The sequence below is a fragment of the Perna viridis genome, chromosome 13 (genome assembly GCF_037379345.1).
Source record: "Perna viridis isolate PV_CMFRI_1.1 ecotype Kerala chromosome 13, ASM3737934v1, whole genome shotgun sequence".
NCBI lineage: Eukaryota > Metazoa > Mollusca > Bivalvia > Mytilida > Mytilidae > Perna > Perna viridis.
The window spans coordinates 15,591,493-15,610,893 of NC_142457.1; the positions used below are offsets into that span (position 1 = coordinate 15,591,493).

Sequence of the window (19,401 nt, forward strand, 5' to 3'; positions counted from 1 at the left end):
TTAATTCGATCAAGAATTAGTTCCCTTTGGGTAGTAACTATGTTTCTGGTATGTGCTTTGTATATCGAAAATATAACATAATAAGGCAACATGAAAACAGTTTATGCAAAATTCAATATGTCAATAAATTACATTAATGTTTGTTTCAGAACAATATATATTTTTTTCATGATACAATAAACAAACTCTATTTAAATGTACAAACAAGAAACTGATGGTTTTTTTTCAATCTATTAAAATAATATATTTTCGCTGATTTTCTGTCTTCATGTCAGACGTCTTGCTTTCTTAATGTTTTGGTAATCTTTTGAATCTGCAATTTGAAATACAGATGTAAGAGAAGGTTTCGTTATATATAGTGCGTGCAAAAAATAAAACCCTTATACATATAGCTCATTAGATTTAGTTGCCATTGTGTAAATATTAGATACGGTAAGTCTGAAGACAGAAATGTGTTTACTACAACCGTTTCAAGTTTCCTTTCTTTTGTTGTCGATGACGGGTGTCAATAATAGAGTATTCTATTCGACTTCAGTTCCTACCGGAAAAAAGATACCTTTTTACTAAACAATTTGAACATTAAAGTGGTATTTAAGTCGTAAGTTTAATCACTTTAATTTTAAGTGAATCTACTATAAACTATTGATGTTTTCAATGAGGTTTTACCTATGAATTCAGTTAAGTTATACCTTGATTGGTCCCTGACCCATTGCTTGTTGTTGAAGGTGATCGCCTTATTTCAATGACGGATGTTTTATTGATTGTCTTATTGACAACAATTACTTGATCATTCTTGTGAAAACTCCCACCAGAATAACTGGGGTTGCCCATTCCTTGTGCCTTCGGGGATTTTGATCCACCTTTATTTAGCCTCGGTACTCTTGGACGCGAATAAATTGGGTCATTCATTTCATTTTGTTCCACTTGGTCTGTTCTAACATCTGCTACAGCTTCTTTTGCCAATGAATTTGATGACGAGGAAAATGCTGAATCAAGGTCAAAGCTCGTATCTAAAATGAGTATAACAAATCTCATTCGATGGTTTGTGTATTAATGAGGATTTTTTTTAAATTTTGTATGATGTAACTGACTGTAAGACAAATGATTTATTGTCCTTTCCAATATTTATTGAACAAACAACATGTATGTCGTCAAAAATTGACTAATGTATTTTAACACGAATTACCTTATCAAGAGTATCAATATTTTTTGAAATAATTTATCAATTTTTCGACTTCATTAACAGTTTTGACTTTTCTATTACAGAGATGATGCATTATTGGTGAGCCATGGATAAATCATATACTTTTGTTCATGGTCACTGGAAAGGAACTTAAATAATAAAATTAATCTTATTCCTCGTATCATTGTATGTATTTGATCGTCACTTTTTATGACTTTTTCAGGATTGGTCCACTTATAGTTAATTCGTTCTTGTTTTCGACATGAACAAAACACTACTCAATTAAATTAAGACTCAGTGTTTTGATACGCTACCACTCAATCTGTAGTCATCTGACATATCGGGAACTGTCAGTCGAGACATTTCTCCAGGATTGATATATCCACCTGAACCTAAAACCATGGCATTATCACATTAATATATCAAAAATAAAATCATTTTTACTAGTGCTGTCGGAAGTTTTAAGATCAACATATGTGTGCAGCTCAGGCAAATTTAATCAACTAAAATAAGAAATTACTGCTGTGGTCAGCATTGTAGCGGTTCTTGTTTGTTAATACATAGTAAGGCGTTGTCGTAAAATTAAATAAGTTTTAGGCTCTTATTATGTCATTGTTGTTCCGATATTACGATGTTTTGTGTTGTCCGATCATGGTCAGACGACCAACGAAAATTGATTCTTCGAATATCAAATTGCTGGAAACTGAAAGTTCTTTTTAAACACTTTTATGCTGATTTGTGCACAAATATTAAAATCTATAGTTTTGAGTCAAAATATTATTGCATGAAATAATATATGACCATGTATACCTTCTTTAGCTCCTCCAAGAGGGATGTCATATCCGTCTTTTGTACCTCGACGAGCAGTCAGACCTTCGTATCGTCCCACGTCTGAACTAATAGATGCGTATGTGTGATTTGATTGTCCATTACTATATTTTCTATTCTTTTTGGCTGCAGACCGTGATGTGCTAGGATGGTGCAAATTACAAAAATAAAACAGGAACCGATATTTCAATATCCATGCATAGACGAAAACATGACATGAACAAATCTCCTTTCATAAACTTACGTTTGTATCGGTACTTTCACGTACGCCATTTAATTGTACATGTACCTACATGCAATAATTCCTAATAAATTAATTTGAGATAAATACTGTAATCTGATTGGTTAAAATAATTTTGTTATATCTCAATGGATAAAAAAAATGTTGACACGCCCCTATTCAGTTAAATTCAGAGCTACCTCTCTCATGGTTGAAGATGAAAATATGTTTTAAATTAATTTATAAGAATTTATAAGAATTGGCTATGACACAAATTTTGTCTATTGAAAAATAACATACTTCGGGCAATAAACAATATGCAGATGGAATAGTCATGTACTTTTTCAATAGACAAACTTTTTTATTATTGCCGATTCTTAAGTAGTTAAACTTCCGTTTAACGCTTCGTAATAAACTGTTGATACATACATATTCTGTAAGATAATCTTTATTTAATATATGTGCAATGGGATCAGATAATACATAGTTACCTGCATTTTGGCTTGGTTTGATTCGTTAATGGTTTGTATTTCTTTAACTTAATCTTTTGAAACTGTGAATCGTTTATCATCGGAACATACTGACAACACAAAAAGGACTCTTACCTTATATTTGTATCTGGTAGTCCTGCAACAAATAGAAATGATGGTATATTTACATAAAAAAATGGATTTGGTAAACAGTCTTGCATATGCTCCAAAAAGTATAAAATGATTTCAGATATATTTCAATTACCGTTTATATGTTAGTTAAGATACTGTACAAAAAGTGTCAAATCGGAAATATGTTTATTATATAGCATTGTATGGTGACCATGCCACCATGCCAATATTACAGTCCCTGTATGGGGTAAACTTCCCACTTGCCCCATACCCCATTTCCCATTGCCCCATTCCCCATAGTTTCCATCTCCCATTGTCCCATCCCCCATTGCCCCATACCCTATTCCCTATAGCCCCATTCCCTATTGCTCCATCCCCTATTGCATCGACTTATTTCCCGTTGTCCAATGCCTTTTTCGATTCCGAAAAAAAACAAAGTAAAGTAAATGTTTTATCAAACACATATAATGCATTAGAATGTAGAAGTTTTGTGCAATCAATATTGATTTTACAATCTCGCCGGCGAGTTCGAGAATTACCGAAATCACTCGATATTTGCATTGTTTACATGTATTATCGCCACTGCATGAGAAATAATCATGCAAAATATTCTGAAACTATAGATATATGTATAAATTATGAATGAATATGATTTCTAAAATTATCCTTAAAAATGTTAATATTGTCCAGATAAGATTTTTGTTGATTGTTGTTAAACATATATTTCAAACCTAATTCTTGAAAATGAGATATTTTTGTCATATTAAATGAGGGGGAACACTTTAAATTACTTTCATGATCCTATATAATTTATTTCAATCAAATTTCTCAAAAATGACATATTTCTTCAGATTTGCAGGGTGCGAACAATTTTAATTTCAATGGTGGTCCAAAATTATTGTTAAAAATATTAAAAATGGCAATATTAATATCCGGTTGGTGGTTGCGACACTCATATTTCAGTCAAAAATCATCAAAATGACACATTGTGGCAAAGTGTGTGTGTGCGAACACTTCTTATACACCTATTAGTCTATAATCATGATAATTATTGTAAAAAGGTTAAAATTGTCAGTATTATTATTCTGTTGATGGCTGTGATACATATATTTCAGACCAAATTCTTGAAAATGAGATATGTTTTTGCAAATCGAATGAGTGCAAATACTTACAATATCATTTATGGTCTTATAATATTGTTTAAAATATTAAAATTGTCAAAAAATGTATCATGTGTGTGGCTTTGACACATTTATTTCAGTCAACTTTCTCAAAAATGACATATGTTTGCAACCTGTATGTGTGCGAACACTTTTAATATACCTATTAGTCTAAATTTAAGGTAAAAAATGTTACTATGTCATTATTCTGTTGATAGCTGTAATCCATATTTTTCAGACCAAATTCTTGAAAATGAGATATATTTGCAAATTGAATGAATACCAACTTAAAATACCCTTACTGGTTATATATTATTGTTTTAAATGTTAAAATGGCAAAAAAAAAGTATCGTGTGATATTTTCAACAAATTCTTGAAAATGAGATATTTTTTTGCAAATTGAATGAATTGCGAACACTTAAAATATTTTTACTTGTCTTATATCATTGTTTAAAATCTTAAAATGGTCAAACAAAGTATCAGGCGTGAAATTTTAACACATCAATTTCAGTCCAACTTCCCAAAAATGGCATATTTCTGCAGATTGTATGTGTGCGAACCATTTTAATTTCAAAAATGGTCCAAAATTATTGTAAAAAATATTAAAAATGGCAATATTAGTGTCCTTTTGGTGGTTACGCCACTCATATTTCAGTCAAAACTCTTCAACAAGATATATTTTGCAACGTGTATGTGTGCTAACAATTCTTGAAAACGAAATATTTTTTGCAAATTGAATGAGTGCGAACACTTGAAATTACATTTATGGTATGATATTATGGTTAAAAAAGTTAAAACAGTCAAAATAGACACCATATGTTTTGGCTGTGACATATTGATTTCAGTTCAATTACTTAAAAATGACACATTTCTGCATATTGTTAGGATGCGAACAATTGTAATTTCAATAATGGTCTAAAATTCTTGTATAAAATATTAAAAACGACAATATTGTTATCCTTTCCGAGGTTGCGACGAAAGACATATTTCTGCAAATTGAAAGCTAAGGGAATAAACATTTTATTATTTGTTTTAAATGATCTTGTTATTATTGCTTAATGTGTTTTATTTGTCAATATTAAAATCTAACGACTGTCTCCGACACAAAATTATTTCAGTATGAATTTTGAAAAAAAATAATTTTCGTTCAGAAATCGTATGGGCGCGAACATTTTCCATCAATAACAAATGTACTTGCGGTTAATATTAAAAAAAATGTCAATGAGTAATGAACTGCGAAACCTGTAATAATTACAAATTTCATTAAAACAATCTTGTTTAAAAATTATTTTAATTGTAACAAATAGGTTTCTTTGAAAGAGTAACCGAGGAAATAAGATTCTAGTGGAAATCAAAGGCATATAATCAAGGGACAACGACCGAACACGGAAAACAGACAAACACCGCAAAGAACACACAATAAATAAAATAATAAATACAAAGTTACGAAAATAAATATAAGCCACTCGGACTACTAAAACTGGGAGCGTGGTCCTTACAAACAGTTAACACCAAATATCACTGTCATATGCAAATAATTAGGACTTAGTATGTAACATTTATAAATATCAAACAAGCACCATGTTTCTTTAACAAATGTGTTACTGATATTCTATGTGTCTTAAAACTTTAAGTGTTTTGTAAAATCCATAGGAAAGTTATAAATGTTATAGAATAGGAACCAGCTTTAAATATCCCACAAAAAATAAAAAAAATAAATATAAGTCTGTCGTTTTAGAACACATTAACACCGGTAACAACATTTCTCACATATAGTGTGTGGGCTGATAGCTAACTGTAGCCTATCATCGGCTTGAATATGATTAAGGTAAAAAAAAACCTCATTATTACGAATTAATATATCGATTTACTATCAGCTGAAGTAATATTTGTATCATTTAGCCATTACATATTTAATTATTTAGTTTATTGGGTTGTCTGTTTTGTTTTGTTTGTTTGTTTTGTTTGTTTGCTTGTTTGTTTCGTTTTGCTTTTTTTTTATATTTTCCAAAGTGTATATTCCACTATACTATCGTTCAGTGATAAAATGGACGATATGTGTTTGATTAAAAAACATAGCATTCAATGTCATAAGTAAATGTAAAACATTTTTATAAAATGTCAATGCATTATGATATGATAGTGACAGATGTAAATCAAAGAACTTTTATAATACAGTCCTTGAACCGATCCGCTCAACGATTTGACGGATCGACGACCATTGACTGATTGATCGCTGACGGATCGCTGACCGATGACCGATGACCGATCTGATCGCAGTGTTGTTATATCAAATAACGTAAGATCTGTTTTAGATAAAAGAAATGTAAAATAAAAGTATAAATTGATGTTTCAATCAATAACATTATGTCAATATGTGTGGAATTGACAACGAAAACAACAAAAACATTAAAATATATTGACTGTTCTGTGGTCATGTGATGCGACCAACAGTTAAATGGAGAGTTTTGACGGATCGATGACTTACCGGAAACTGATCGGTGATCGATGACCGATCGAATTTTTTGGTGCACGGATCGGTTCAGGTACAGTACCGAGCATCGCGTGCAAGGCTAATGATACACACAAAACAACCGGAAGGGGTAACGGATAGGGTCTGAAATATTGGTTAAAAAGGTAATTCAAAGTGAAATTAGCCTTTAAATTGAAATTAAAATTATAAATATGCAATACGTAGACAATGAAAAAAACTCGAAAGGTGATATCTTAAGTATATATATGCCATTAAGTAAACTTTTTTTTCTAATGAACAACCGTTTCCCTGTCATCGTCGGCGTGACTTCAAACGATATGTTTTAAAGGTAGACGCCAAAGGTGTAGCAATACGTTGTTTGGATAGGCCCTTTCAATTATCGTCCATTTTCACCATAATGCCCTTACAAGCATAATAAAAAATATGTGCGATATTCGGTTGTAGGTTGTGGCCAACTCATATTAAGGAGGTAGACCTAAGGTAAGGGACAAGGTAAGGTAAAGTAATGGAACGTTTGTATTCATGATCTTTATGTCAATTTCATGTAAGCAATGTAACTTGGATTGATTTCATTCTGTTTCAAATGAAAGCTTGGAAGGCTTAGGTAAAATTGAATATGATACAAACATATCACGTATTTCAAGAGTTATGCCCCTCACCCCAGGTCTATCTCCTTAAAAACAGTGGAGGTGAAACTAGATCATCTTTACTTACTCTGATTCTGATTTCGTCTCCTTGTCAGCAGGATTACGGCCATGAACAAAACGACAATAATTATAAAACATCCAGCCACAACTCCAATCACAATGTAAATATAGTTTATCTTGATGTTAAATGTGTTCGACGAGTTTCCTGTGCGGAAGAAACGTCAACTAATGTAGTACAAATTTTATAGATGAAGATTTTTCTGTAAATTATAGCTGTATTATACCATCGGTGTTGTCTCAAATTTTGATTTTCTGTGTTTGTATGATTTCTTTATGTTTTCTTTCTCCTGGTTTATATTGCTAGTACTTATCCTCAGGTTTTATATGAACATTAATGGTATGTTTTTAGTGTTTGTAAGAATCAGGCAAAAATGGGAAAAATCAGAAACATGCATGTAAAACTCAACGCAGATTAAGGTTACCAGAAGTCTTATGCATACGAATTTAACTAGGTCTTGCTAGACAATAAACATATAGGCACCTATTTCATGTATTAAATGCTTTTTATTTGTGGATATGAAATGAAATTATACATGAAAAGTACAATTTAGTAGAAATAATTCAAGGTTAAGGCATATACCATACATCGTGTACTAAGTTACAGCCCTAGATTAATCCTACGAGGAGGAATCACCCGACCAGCGAAAGCTATGTTTTTATATAGCCTAGCTGGTCGAGTGGTCTAGGGCGCTGGACTTTGTGCAGGCGGTGTTGCCATAGATGTCACAGCGGAGGGAACGACCAAAAATTTGCATCGCAAGTTTGACAGTTCTAAAATCGTTTGGATTTTTCAGACCTTTCTGTACATTTACTTTATCTTCCCTGTATCAATTTGATCCGATGGAACAGTGAAACGAGTAGAGTCGTCACATTCTGAGACGTTTGTATAATATTGATTTGTTGTGACATGCATTATTAATTTGATCCTCTATCCTACATAATAACACCTAAATGAACTGTCCCGTACTACCATATATCGTGTACTAAATTACAGCCCGTGATTAATCCTACGAGGAAGAATGACCCGGCCAGCGAAAGCTATATTTTAATATAGCCTATCTGGCCGAGTGGTCTAGGGCGCTGGACTTTGTGCAGGCGGTATTGCCATAGATGTCACAGCGGTACAAGTTCGAGTTCCGCGGAGAGAACGACCAAAAATTTGCATCGCAAATTTGACAGTTCTAACATCGTTGGGAATTTTTCAGACCTTTCTATATATATGCGATCACTTCTAATCTTTCTTCGATCCTGTCAAGATTCGCTGTCATAGAACAGTTCTAAACTGTCAGAAACTGTTCTGACCCGCGACACACCTTGTCAGGGTCTGTCAGGACTTCGGACACAAGCTCTGTCATAATTTGTCATGGGGCCTGACACCCTCCTGTCAGGAACTGTTCTAAGTAGAACCGATACGTGGATTCGAAGAGTTCCTGACAGATTCTGACAGTCATTAGCTCGAGAATACTTCTCTGTCTGAATTACATACAGTACATGTACGTGATTACGAAAAAATAAGGCGTAGCACCGGAATCCCGATTCGTACGACGGGAAGGAAACCTTGCTATGTTTAAACTTGATTTTTAAAAAAAATTTACCCGACTTTTATGTATGGCATGCAGTACCAACAAAAATTATTGCCTGTCGTACTTGTTTCCCCACTGACTTTATAGAATTTGGACTGAATTCTTTTTGGTTGCAGATCTAGACACCGGTATGATACAGATTTCCTATATATATTAATATTTTAAAACATTTCATACAGAAATTTTAGACCTTTATGGAACTTTAAAGTCTTTACACTCAAACAATTTGAAAGAATGGGACATTTTGAAGAATTTTGACTGAAATATATTAGTCACCCACATGGTAGTAATCTTACAAAAAAAAAAAGCATTTAACTCAAAGATTTTGCAAGAATAAGATTTTTTTAAAGAATTTTGACTCAAACAAATGTGTCACAGCCACACACATGATAATTATATTGATAAATTAGCATTTTAGTCATTATCTTTAGACCCTGATGGAAATTAAAAATACTTGCTTTCATACATTTTGCAAGAATATGACATTTTTAAAGAATTTTGACTCATTATATGATAGTTATATTGAAATAATTAGCATTTTATTGAATAATTTATTACCCTCAAGCAAATTAAAAGTGAACGCACGTATATATGTTTCAATAATATTACATTTTTAAGGAGTTTTGACTCAAAATAATATGTCGCAGCCAAAAACATGATAGTTATATTGAAAAATTTAGCATTTCAGTCATTATTTTTAGACTCTGATGGAAATTAAAAGTGTTCGCACTCAATCATTTTGAAAGAATATGATATTTTCTAAGGCATTTTAACTAAAGTTAATATGTCAGAACCACTATATGATAGTTATACTGAAATAATTTGCATTTTCAGTCAATAATTTTATACCCTCAAGCAAATTTAAAGTGTGCGCACTCATATATTTTGCGAGAAAATAACATTTTTAAATAATTTTGACACAAATTAATGTGCCAGAGCCACTGTATGATAGTTATATTGAAATAATTAGCATTTTAGTCATTTATTTTAGACCCTTATAGAAATTAAAAGTGTGGGAACACATACATATGCTTGAATATGACATCTTTGTAGACTTTTGACAGAAATATGTCACAGTCACTCACATGATAGTTATATTGCAAAAATAAGCATTTTAGTCAATAGTTATAGACCCTCATGAAAAATAAAACATTAGGCAGAATTTTTACTGAAATAATGGTGTCACAGTCATTAATATGAAACTAACATTTTTAGTTTCTACATTTTCTACATATAAGAGTATGAAGGGAAATTTGAAGTGTTATCACTCATATTCGTCGCTAAAAGTGGCGTTTTGAAGAATTATTACCCAAATTTTTAGGTATCAGTCACCCATTTAATGCAAAATTGTCAATTTTAACATTTTTTAGAATGATTTGTGACCCTTATGTTATTAAAAGTAGCTTTCACTTAAAAAGTACTTTGTCAATCTTGAACTTCGTTAGAATTACCAAACATCTGAGACTTATCAGTTACGGCTTTTACACTTCGAACAGAAACATAGACCTTTAATTTTATAATTTGATTTAATTAATATCGCAGGTGTATGACAGAATGGAAAAAATATACATGTAAAAAATGATAATTTTTGAACGATGAATGACCGTGCTCGACGAAAATTGGAACATGAACAACGATCGCGTGATTGTGGAACGATGATCACGACGAGCTCTCTATATATAATTGGAAATTCCATGTAAATTTTAAAATCAATATTTGTTTCCTAATCGGGTTAGCTAATTTACATGATTCACATAGTTTCATTTATTAATCGCGGACTTCCTGTTCTATAAATTACGTCACACAGAATAGAAAGATTTAGTGTCAGGAACTGTCCAGGGGTATGACAGTTTAGAACAGCCTTTCGTATTTTCTTTTTCACGACCCAGGACAGTTTCTGTCAGGATCTGTCAGGGAATAGGACAAAATGTGTCCTGACCCAGGGTCTGTTAGGATTTCTGTTCTATCTGCTGTCGTAGAACAAAATCCTGACAGATTCTGACAGAATTTAAGAGAGGTTAGAAGCGATCGCAACTGTGTGTATAGGGTCAAATAAGTCTTACTATTTGTCTGATGAATAAACATGTGGACCTTTGATTAAAATATCTTATTAAACTTACCGTCGTTAGATGATTCTTGTAACTGGCTTAGCTTAACTTCATACTGACATTGAATTTTCGTGCTGTCGCTTGTAGTAATCAAACATTTATATATCCCATAATCCTTTTGTAGAAACGGCTCAATGTTTAGTGACAAAATAGTCATGTATTTATCATTTTCATATGAATTGTCGTGAGATCCAGTGTAACGATTGTTCTTACTGAGATGTGGGTTTACTTCATTATTGTCATGATACCAATTAACTGCTGTTACTTTGACAAAAGTTATAACAGTAGTTACAAGCTTGCACTGGTCCTCTGTACAACTAAGAATTTCAATATTACAGGTTCCAGGGGCTAAAATATGATACATATGTTATATCTTAATTACAAGTCAGATAAAAAAAAACATGAAATAGATACAGTCCCTGTATGGGATAAAATTCCCACTTGTTCCATACCCAATTGCCCCATCCCCATTCCCCATTGCCCCATAACTCATTGCCCCATTCCTCAAGTCGACTTACTTCGACAAGAAAATCAATAAATGTTTTATCAAACACATATAATGAATTAGGATGCAAAAGATATTGTGCAATCAATATTGATTTTAGAATCTCGCCGCCGAGTTTGAGATATACCGAATTCACGCGATTCTTCCATTGTGTATATATGTATTATCGCCACTCCGAAATAATCTTCCAAAATATTTTTAAAGCTATGAATATATATATATATATATATAAATATATATATATATATATATATACAACGTCTCAGACTGTGACGACTCTATTCGCTACATTGCTCCATCGGATCAATTTGATACAGGGAAGATAACGTAAACTTATAGAAGGGTCTGAAAAATTCCCAACGATGTTAGAACTGTCAAATTTGCGATGCAAATTTTTGGTCGTTCCCTCCACGGAACTTGAACTCGTACCGCTGTGATATCTATGGCAACACCGCCTGCACTAAGTCCAGCGCCCTAGACCACTCGGCCAGCTAGGCTTTATTAAAGTATAGCTTTCGCTGGCCGGGTCATTCCTCCTCGTAGGAATAATCTAGGGCTGTAACTAAGTACACGATGTATGGTAGTACGGGACAGTTCATCTAGGTGTTATTATGTAGGATAGAGGATCAAATTGATGATTCATGTCACAACAAATCCCCCATTTCTCATTGGTCCGTTTCATCTGCCCCATTGCCCCATCCCCCATAAAATGGGAAGTTTATCCCATACAGGTACTGTATTTAAAAGAGTGAAAACATGAATATGTATAATTGATTTTGTATTTAAGATAAAACGCGAATCTTTACAGCGATTATTCGATTTGAATTGAACGCAACATGCATTTATTTTCCTTGAAACTCACGTAAAATATGTTATAAACTGTCTGAGGAAAAGATATGCTGGTACTAGTTAATCGTCTCGGTTTGCCATTCTCCATGATACCTGTAAGTCTGCGTCAAGCCGAAGTCCTTTTTTATACAAATTGAATTCAAGGAATGATAACAAAGATGTGAATAATCGAAACAAAAATAAGAAAAACAGATAACCCAACCTGGCGTTGAAGCAATAGATAAATCCATCCACAACATTAATAGCAGAAAGCTTGTTGTATTAATGTATTCTACAAGTCTAAAATTTACAAAAAGGAAATAAAGTGATTATATGGATTTTTTGCGAATGTAGATGTTAATATCATACCAAAATATCATACCAAAATAAACTTTAGTAATAAAAAGTCAATATGAATAGTTAATGTTTGTACAGTTCTGGAGTTCAAATATTTTATGTTTCTTTTCTCGATAAAGATTCGATATTTTTAACATTAAATTAACGATCATTTGGATTAAAAAAAATCAATTGTTTGAAACTACAGTGATTAATATATTATTTTTTATTAAGCAGATAGTATAAGTTAGTGTATTTCTATGTATCTATTATTTAAATTCAGTCTAAAAATTATATTATGCATTTACATTTTTCAATCAATTGAACCAAACGCATGAATACAGTGTTCCTTTGAAATCACTTTACCTTAAAATCATTCTACTTTTCTCCACTTTTTGTCAATTTGTGTCATGGGGATTGATTCTAGTGGATAAATAACAAAACATCATTAGGTTTTGATAACAGGAAATATATGTTTATTGAAGACAATCACTTCCGCTATCTTTACCCGGTGTTTATACAAAAATCGGAAACTATATAACAAGACGTATAAGGCTGTGGTGTTATGATAACATTAAAACAATAATTTATTACACGTGATTTTGTTTTTGTTTTTTGTTTATTCGTGTTACACTTGTCTATTTTTTATGAGATTGATTGCCTAATTAAAACCAACATTTTGATGTTTTAGTTTATAATTGTGTTTTATGTGTTTTGTTGCATGATTCTGTTCATCTTCTGTGTTTAAATGATTGTTTTACCTATTTCATGTTAATACGATTTAAACAATAAACTCTAAGATCCAGGTAAATATTGTATATGAATAACTGATTGTTACTTTTTCCCACTTACAGTTCCCATTCCTATTAACAAAAAAACATTTCAGTTGTCCCCATACACATGCTATACAAAATACTGAAACACTTTCCCTGAAAAGTTAACATATAAATAGCAGTCTTTTTTAAGAATTATGCAAATTATGTAATACAGACCCAAAAGAGGCTACACATTTTTATATTTGTTATTAAGTTCCTTTATAGGTCTCCACTTAAGAAAATAATTTACATTGAAACAGTTTCTATTGTATTTGGGTGTCATATAAAAAGTTATCTCCCTTCGTTTGAGTTATACAGTGCATCCTATATAATTCCTATCTCTAATGAACAAGATTCGCATGAAAAGCCACATGTTACTGTCTAATTACTTTAGCATTTTAAACAAACTATAAAAAAGAAAAAAAAATGCATTACTCTTATCTGGGGTGCTACTTAGACCCCAAGCGTTCATTTATTCTGTTCAAATTCTGTATTAATCGTGGGCATATGTACATGATGTACTTGCTTTTGGGTATATCAATCACAGCTTGATGAGGAAGTTGTTGCAACATGCAGGTGGTTTCTAAGTCATACACTTTGACTTTCGTCATGACGCGAACAAATTGTTACAAACTAAAGAACATTGGTAGAGTTTAAGGATAAATATGATTTATTGATCTAAACCAATTACAGTATAATATTTTTTTCGCAGACCAGATGGCTATCAAATTAAAAAAAATTAGTCACGATATTGCATGTACGTTCTGAAGGTATTTTTTCTTTTGAAAATTTTCTGTAATATATCTGGCATTCCATGTAACTTTTTATGGACTCCTTGAAATCTATTGCTTTGAAATGAAGATCGGGTCGTCATAAAAAAAAGTAGTTACCTCCCACACAAATAAACCTGAGTAATATACATTTTAAAAGTATGATATAGAAAATAAATCCTGACACTTCAGGTCTAATTGCAATATTTGGACGGGTTGGTCACCTGAAAATTTCAATGCACTTTAGGTACATTACGGTCCTAATATTTTCAAGTTTAGCCAAGTGGTCCAAATTTTGCAATATGATCCTCAGCATCATTCCTGTCTTGTCAATAGTATCATGTCTAATAAACAATAGTAAAACCGAAATTGTTTGTGTCTTAAAGTAAAAGTTAGAAAAAAGTGCCTGTTATACCAAATACCAAACAAATGTTTGTGCGCATGACATACTTTAATTTTAGTGAATTAATTTTTTTTCTGTATTTCTTTACACATTTATACATTTAACCTTACATTTTCTTTTGGTTTGAAGCATGTATTTTGACAGGTAATTTATAATAGTATTACTCATTTAAAAAAAAAAAAACACTCGAAGAGAACAACCTCACTTTCCAAAGACAGTTTGCTATAAAGAGAATCCTAGACGGTTTGCGGTTAATATGATTGTATGTAACTGGTTCAAATATTATTACACAATATAATGACTTAATAATACGGTCTATTTGATAGAGTAATCAAGAGAACCAAGAATCTAGCGGAAATCAATAGAATATAACCCAGGGAAAAGACCAGGCTTGGAAAACAGACAAACACAACAGAACATAAAGTATTTAAAATAATACATACAAACTAACATAAGTAAAGGAGTAACTAGGACTCCACTAAAAACTGGGAGCATGGACCTAGTGCACCGGTAGGATAAGCGTCCTTTGCTTTTCTAGTAAAACCCGCCGGGTTGCCCATAAAAAGTCAAGTCCGAGGTAGATAAAAGAGGAAAGGAAAACTATGATACATTGAACAAATCAGTTTTCATGGCACAGATAGATAGACCGTAAAGCTCAACGAGTTCATATGGACGACCATAAAACTTCTGTAGTGATATTTTAGCAATATAGAAAATAAACAGTAGTTACCGAGAATAAACCTGTGCGGATGTACATATACTGAGGTCTGTGGTTTTAACTTTTGCCTTATGAAATAAATACAAGTACAATAATATGTAAACTGTAAATTACGGTGATCATCTAAGGTAGCAGATCGGACTACATCATGAACGAATAAGCCGACACTGAGTTGACGTGCAATTGCCAATAACAGAACAGTATTACATAAGTTGTGGTTTTATTATGTAACAACTTATGTAACAGATTCATAGTCCATATTTCTTTTTATTTTAGTTCACACACATTAAGCTGTTTTGGTACGTGCTTGAAAACGAACTGCAAAAAAAATTTGAAGGTCGTAGATGTTTTTTTTGTTTTTTTTGTATGTTTGTTTGTTTTTTATTTGTTTTTGTATTTTTTGGTTTTTTTTTGGTTTGTTCCATAATATACACTTCCAAAAAAGCAAAATACAAGTTGAGATATTGTCATTGCTTTATTGAATATAAAATTTAAATAAAAATTACAACTACATTGTATCGAACACTATATGTCCAACATTAACAATCTGGAAAAAAATATATAACATAGAAAAGATAGAAATCATGTTGATCAATTTGAAGCCTTTAGGACATCATTATTATATTGGAACTATCGGACGTATAATATACATTAACAACAAATAACAATAGTAATTGTATTGCATATATATAAATAGTTATCCGTCAAAAGCATATTCCAAACGTTTAAAATCAACTGTATATCAATTTGAATCTTGTATATTTTTTGCTTGGTGAAATTGAATATGCTATAAATATATCACTGAGTTATGTCCCTTACCCTAAGTCTACCTCCTCAATACATTCTGCATGTTCTGTTGACATCAACTAAGTTTCAGATTGTACGTTCTGTGGTTTAAAGATCATAATAACTAATCTTTAAAATAGAATATTTCTTTTTATTCTTTTTTAATTACATGGTTTCTTATATCCATATCTACCGTAACCACTGCCTCCACTATCCGTATCCAAGATATTCACCAAGATCACCAACAGCACTACCATAACCATGTCCAAGATCTCCAACTAGTCCATAACCTCTTCCTTGCCCGTAACCATATCCACCAAGACCTTGACTTTCAAGCCACTTAAAGAACTGTTGTCTTTCAAAGTAGTGTCGGAGAACATAGACCGGAGTGTATCCATTTTCGCCATATTAAGCTGAAACAAAGCCAATGATAACGACAACGAAAACTAATGCTGTCTTCATTCTGACATAGAGATATCATAAAAGAAAATAATAAAAAAAGTTTGATTGCGACAAGTATCTGAGATTTTTTTTAGAGTAGATATCATCGGTTCAAACCAATAGTAGTGTACTCCTGTAACTTATAACCATTGGTTCAATAATTGCATAAATGTAAGAAAAAAAGTTGCTCTGAATCAGACGCGCTGAGGAAACGTTTTTGAGGATTGCCAATTGTTATTACCTTCGTTTTCATATCATAGACTCAACAAGTATTACAATGGTCAATATCAAACATTAACGGTTTTAAAATACTGTATGTTTTTGAAGAGGTCATACGTAATAGTAGTATAAAGCAATGCACTTAGTATCGAAGGATTATCGTTTCAAAGAGGATTATGCGATAAGGGATGGAACTTCATAATGGATTCCTTCAAAAGTGACATAAAAAAGTTTGAAAAAAGCAAAAAAGCAAGTTTTGATGTTTGCGTTATCGGATTAAAAAAAAACATGCAACCATTAATTCCAAATCATCATGTAAGAGTTGTGTCCCTTACCCTAGATCTACCCCCTTAATATAAAGGGAATATACAGAGGAAGATATTTACAAAATGCTGGAATTTTTAATCGACAACATATTTGTCCAGTGTGGTGGACGTGTTTTTCAACGACATTCCAATGGGAACAAATTGTGCTCCTTTACTTGCTGACCTTTTTCTTCGCTCTTATGAGGCTGACTTTATAGGTGATTTGATCAGAAAGAAAGAATATCGTTTGGCTAGATCCTTCAATCTCAGTTTCCCTATATAGATGACGTATTATCTTTAAACAATCCTAATTTCGGGGATTTGATACATCGCATCTACTCAAAAGAACTTGAGATAAAGGATACTACAGATATTGTAAAGTCAGCCTTATATCTTGACCTTTACTTACAAATCGACGGTAAAGGAAAACTACTGACCAAACTTTACGACAAACGTGATGACTTTTAATTCAGAATTGCCAACTTTCCTTTCATCTGTGGCAACATCCCTTCGGCTCCTGCGTATGGAGTGTTCATATCACAACTCATACGTTATGCCAGAACTTGCCGAAACTACGCAGACGTTTTGTATCGCGCTAAAAGTCTAACAAATATGCTTATCGAACAGGGTTATGTTGCTACAAGATTGAAGTCATCATGAACTCGTGGATCGTTATGATGTATCCATCAGCACCATGAAAACTGATTTATTCAACGGGTCATAGTTTGCCTTTCCTCGTTTGTCTACCCCGGACTTGACTTTTTATTAGCAACTCGGCGGGTGTTTCTAGAAAAGCAGAGGACGCTTACCCTACCGGTGCACCTGGTCCATGCTCCAAGTTTTTAGTGGAGTTCGAGTTGCTCATTTACTTTTGTTACTTTGTATGTATGATTTTAGTTACTTTATGTTCTTTGTTGTGTGTGTCTGTTTTCCATGGCTGTTTTCCAAGAAAATAACACATGGCACGCAGTTGCAAATTTTTGATACAGTTTTTTCGAACGCAATTTCAAATTTTCTATACAGTCTTTATATATATTTATGAACGCCATTAAGTTATCAGTATTTGGCCAATCGGGAAACAGAATTTCTATCAGGTGACTTGCGTTTCCATAGAAGAGCGCCTTAAGGTCAAAGGGTAAACAGCGAAACTATACTGACTGCGTCGGAAAAAAAAAACCTAAAAAAATACCGAAATAAAAGTATTCCCCTTATCCGTCATGTCATCATTTGCAGATATTTATGAACTCAACAATGAAATGCATTTTCATTTTCAACTAGTATGTTTTGATGCCAGAGTTATAAATTTACAGGAGGTTATGATGTTTTAATAATGTTGATCTTGAATTTAATTACATTCGGAAGATGCGATTAGGACGGGAAAAAAGATTGAGTAATATCATATATCTACGTTGTTAACCTGATATGGAGGTTCACCACCTAAAACATCACTGGACTGTATAGGGCGGTAATGGTTACATTCTTACAAATGAATCCAATTATTTTCTCTATTTCAAGTACACGTGCTCCTTTACCTTACAAATTACAGTTACTGTAATCACTTATTGTTTTTTTTTCTGTCTTTTTTTCAGCGGTATCAACTTTGAATTCGGTGATTTAATCATGTATAAAATTTTCAGCAATTACAGTGATCTTTCATTCGAATAAGACTGTCTTCATAACAAAATCTGAAACTATCGAATCGAGGCAGTTTTCTGTTTCGGCAGATTAAAAACATTCCACCGGTGCAAAGTAAATAAAATTTCTCTGGCCTAAAGATATGTATAAACAGGATTTTATATATAAATTGCAGAACATTTTACCATCATTTTCTGAAATTAATACATATGACCCGGAGATGGGGTAAATATGACAAATGAACTAAGTTAATAGTCCTAAATTTTAACCTTCGTCCACTGAACCAAATCACAATCTTTCAGTCAGAATTGATTAATGAAATAAAAAATCCAATGCAATAAGAAGTGGTTTCAAAGCTAAAACTATCACTCCTGATCAATTTAAACCAGACCTGTACAGAGCTTGTTCAAGTGCGATTGTGTCCAATATTCAAAGTTAGCTTTTATTTGGTGTTTTGAATGAAATGATAAAACAAACTGAAACAAAAGTAAAATAATGTAAGGTTCTAAGTTAATCAGCTACATAAGCAGACAGCCAGCTGTATTTTTCCAGTTTTTTCTACAAATTATGTCTTTTTTGAAACACTACATTGTATGCGGTACTCTAAAATTAGGTGTTTTTGAGACATCACAAGGTATATACATGTAATGACTTACACTTGATGCATGAATATCAATGGAATGAATATAGGAGGTTTTTTTACATTATATTGTTTACTAGCAAATTCATAAGATTCAGACCAATGACACTCATAT

At 32.3% G+C, this 19,401-nt stretch overlaps 1 protein-coding gene across 3 annotated transcripts; it reads right to left on the minus strand.

Moving 5' to 3' along the window:
- Nucleotides 1–88: 88 nt before the first annotated feature.
- On the minus strand, nucleotides 89–13,012 carry LOC148599730 (uncharacterized). Of its 3 annotated transcripts, XM_088557731.1 has the most exons (9): nucleotides 12,921–13,012; nucleotides 12,442–12,518; nucleotides 10,898–11,233; nucleotides 7,202–7,339; nucleotides 2,837–2,858; nucleotides 1,994–2,154; nucleotides 1,498–1,575; nucleotides 690–1,010; nucleotides 89–313 (listed from the first exon to the last, which is right to left on the minus strand). In XM_088557731.1, exons 1-9 carry the CDS (start codon nucleotides 12,929–12,931, stop codon nucleotides 267–269), a joined length of 1,191 nt encoding a protein of 396 aa, XP_088413857.1. In that variant the 5' UTR covers nucleotides 12,932–13,012; the 3' UTR covers nucleotides 89–266. The 3 variants fall into 3 exon arrangements, with proteins under 3 accessions (XP_088413857.1, XP_088413859.1, XP_088413858.1); XM_088557733.1 differs by lacking the exon at nucleotides 10,898–11,233; XM_088557732.1 differs by lacking the exon at nucleotides 7,202–7,339.
- Nucleotides 13,013–19,401: the final 6,389 nt, after the last annotated feature.

Excerpts from the sequence above, each read along its gene's own strand:
- LOC148599730 (XM_088557731.1), bottom strand. Across the intron at positions 11,234-12,441 it reads ATCTATTGCTTCAACGCCAG|CCCCTGGAACCTGTAATATT; the intron begins GTTGGGTTATCT and ends ATCATATTTTAG. Across the intron at positions 314-689 it reads TGGGTCAGGGACCAATCAAG|ATTCAAAAGATTACCAAAAC; the intron begins GTATAACTTAAC and ends TTCAAATTGCAG.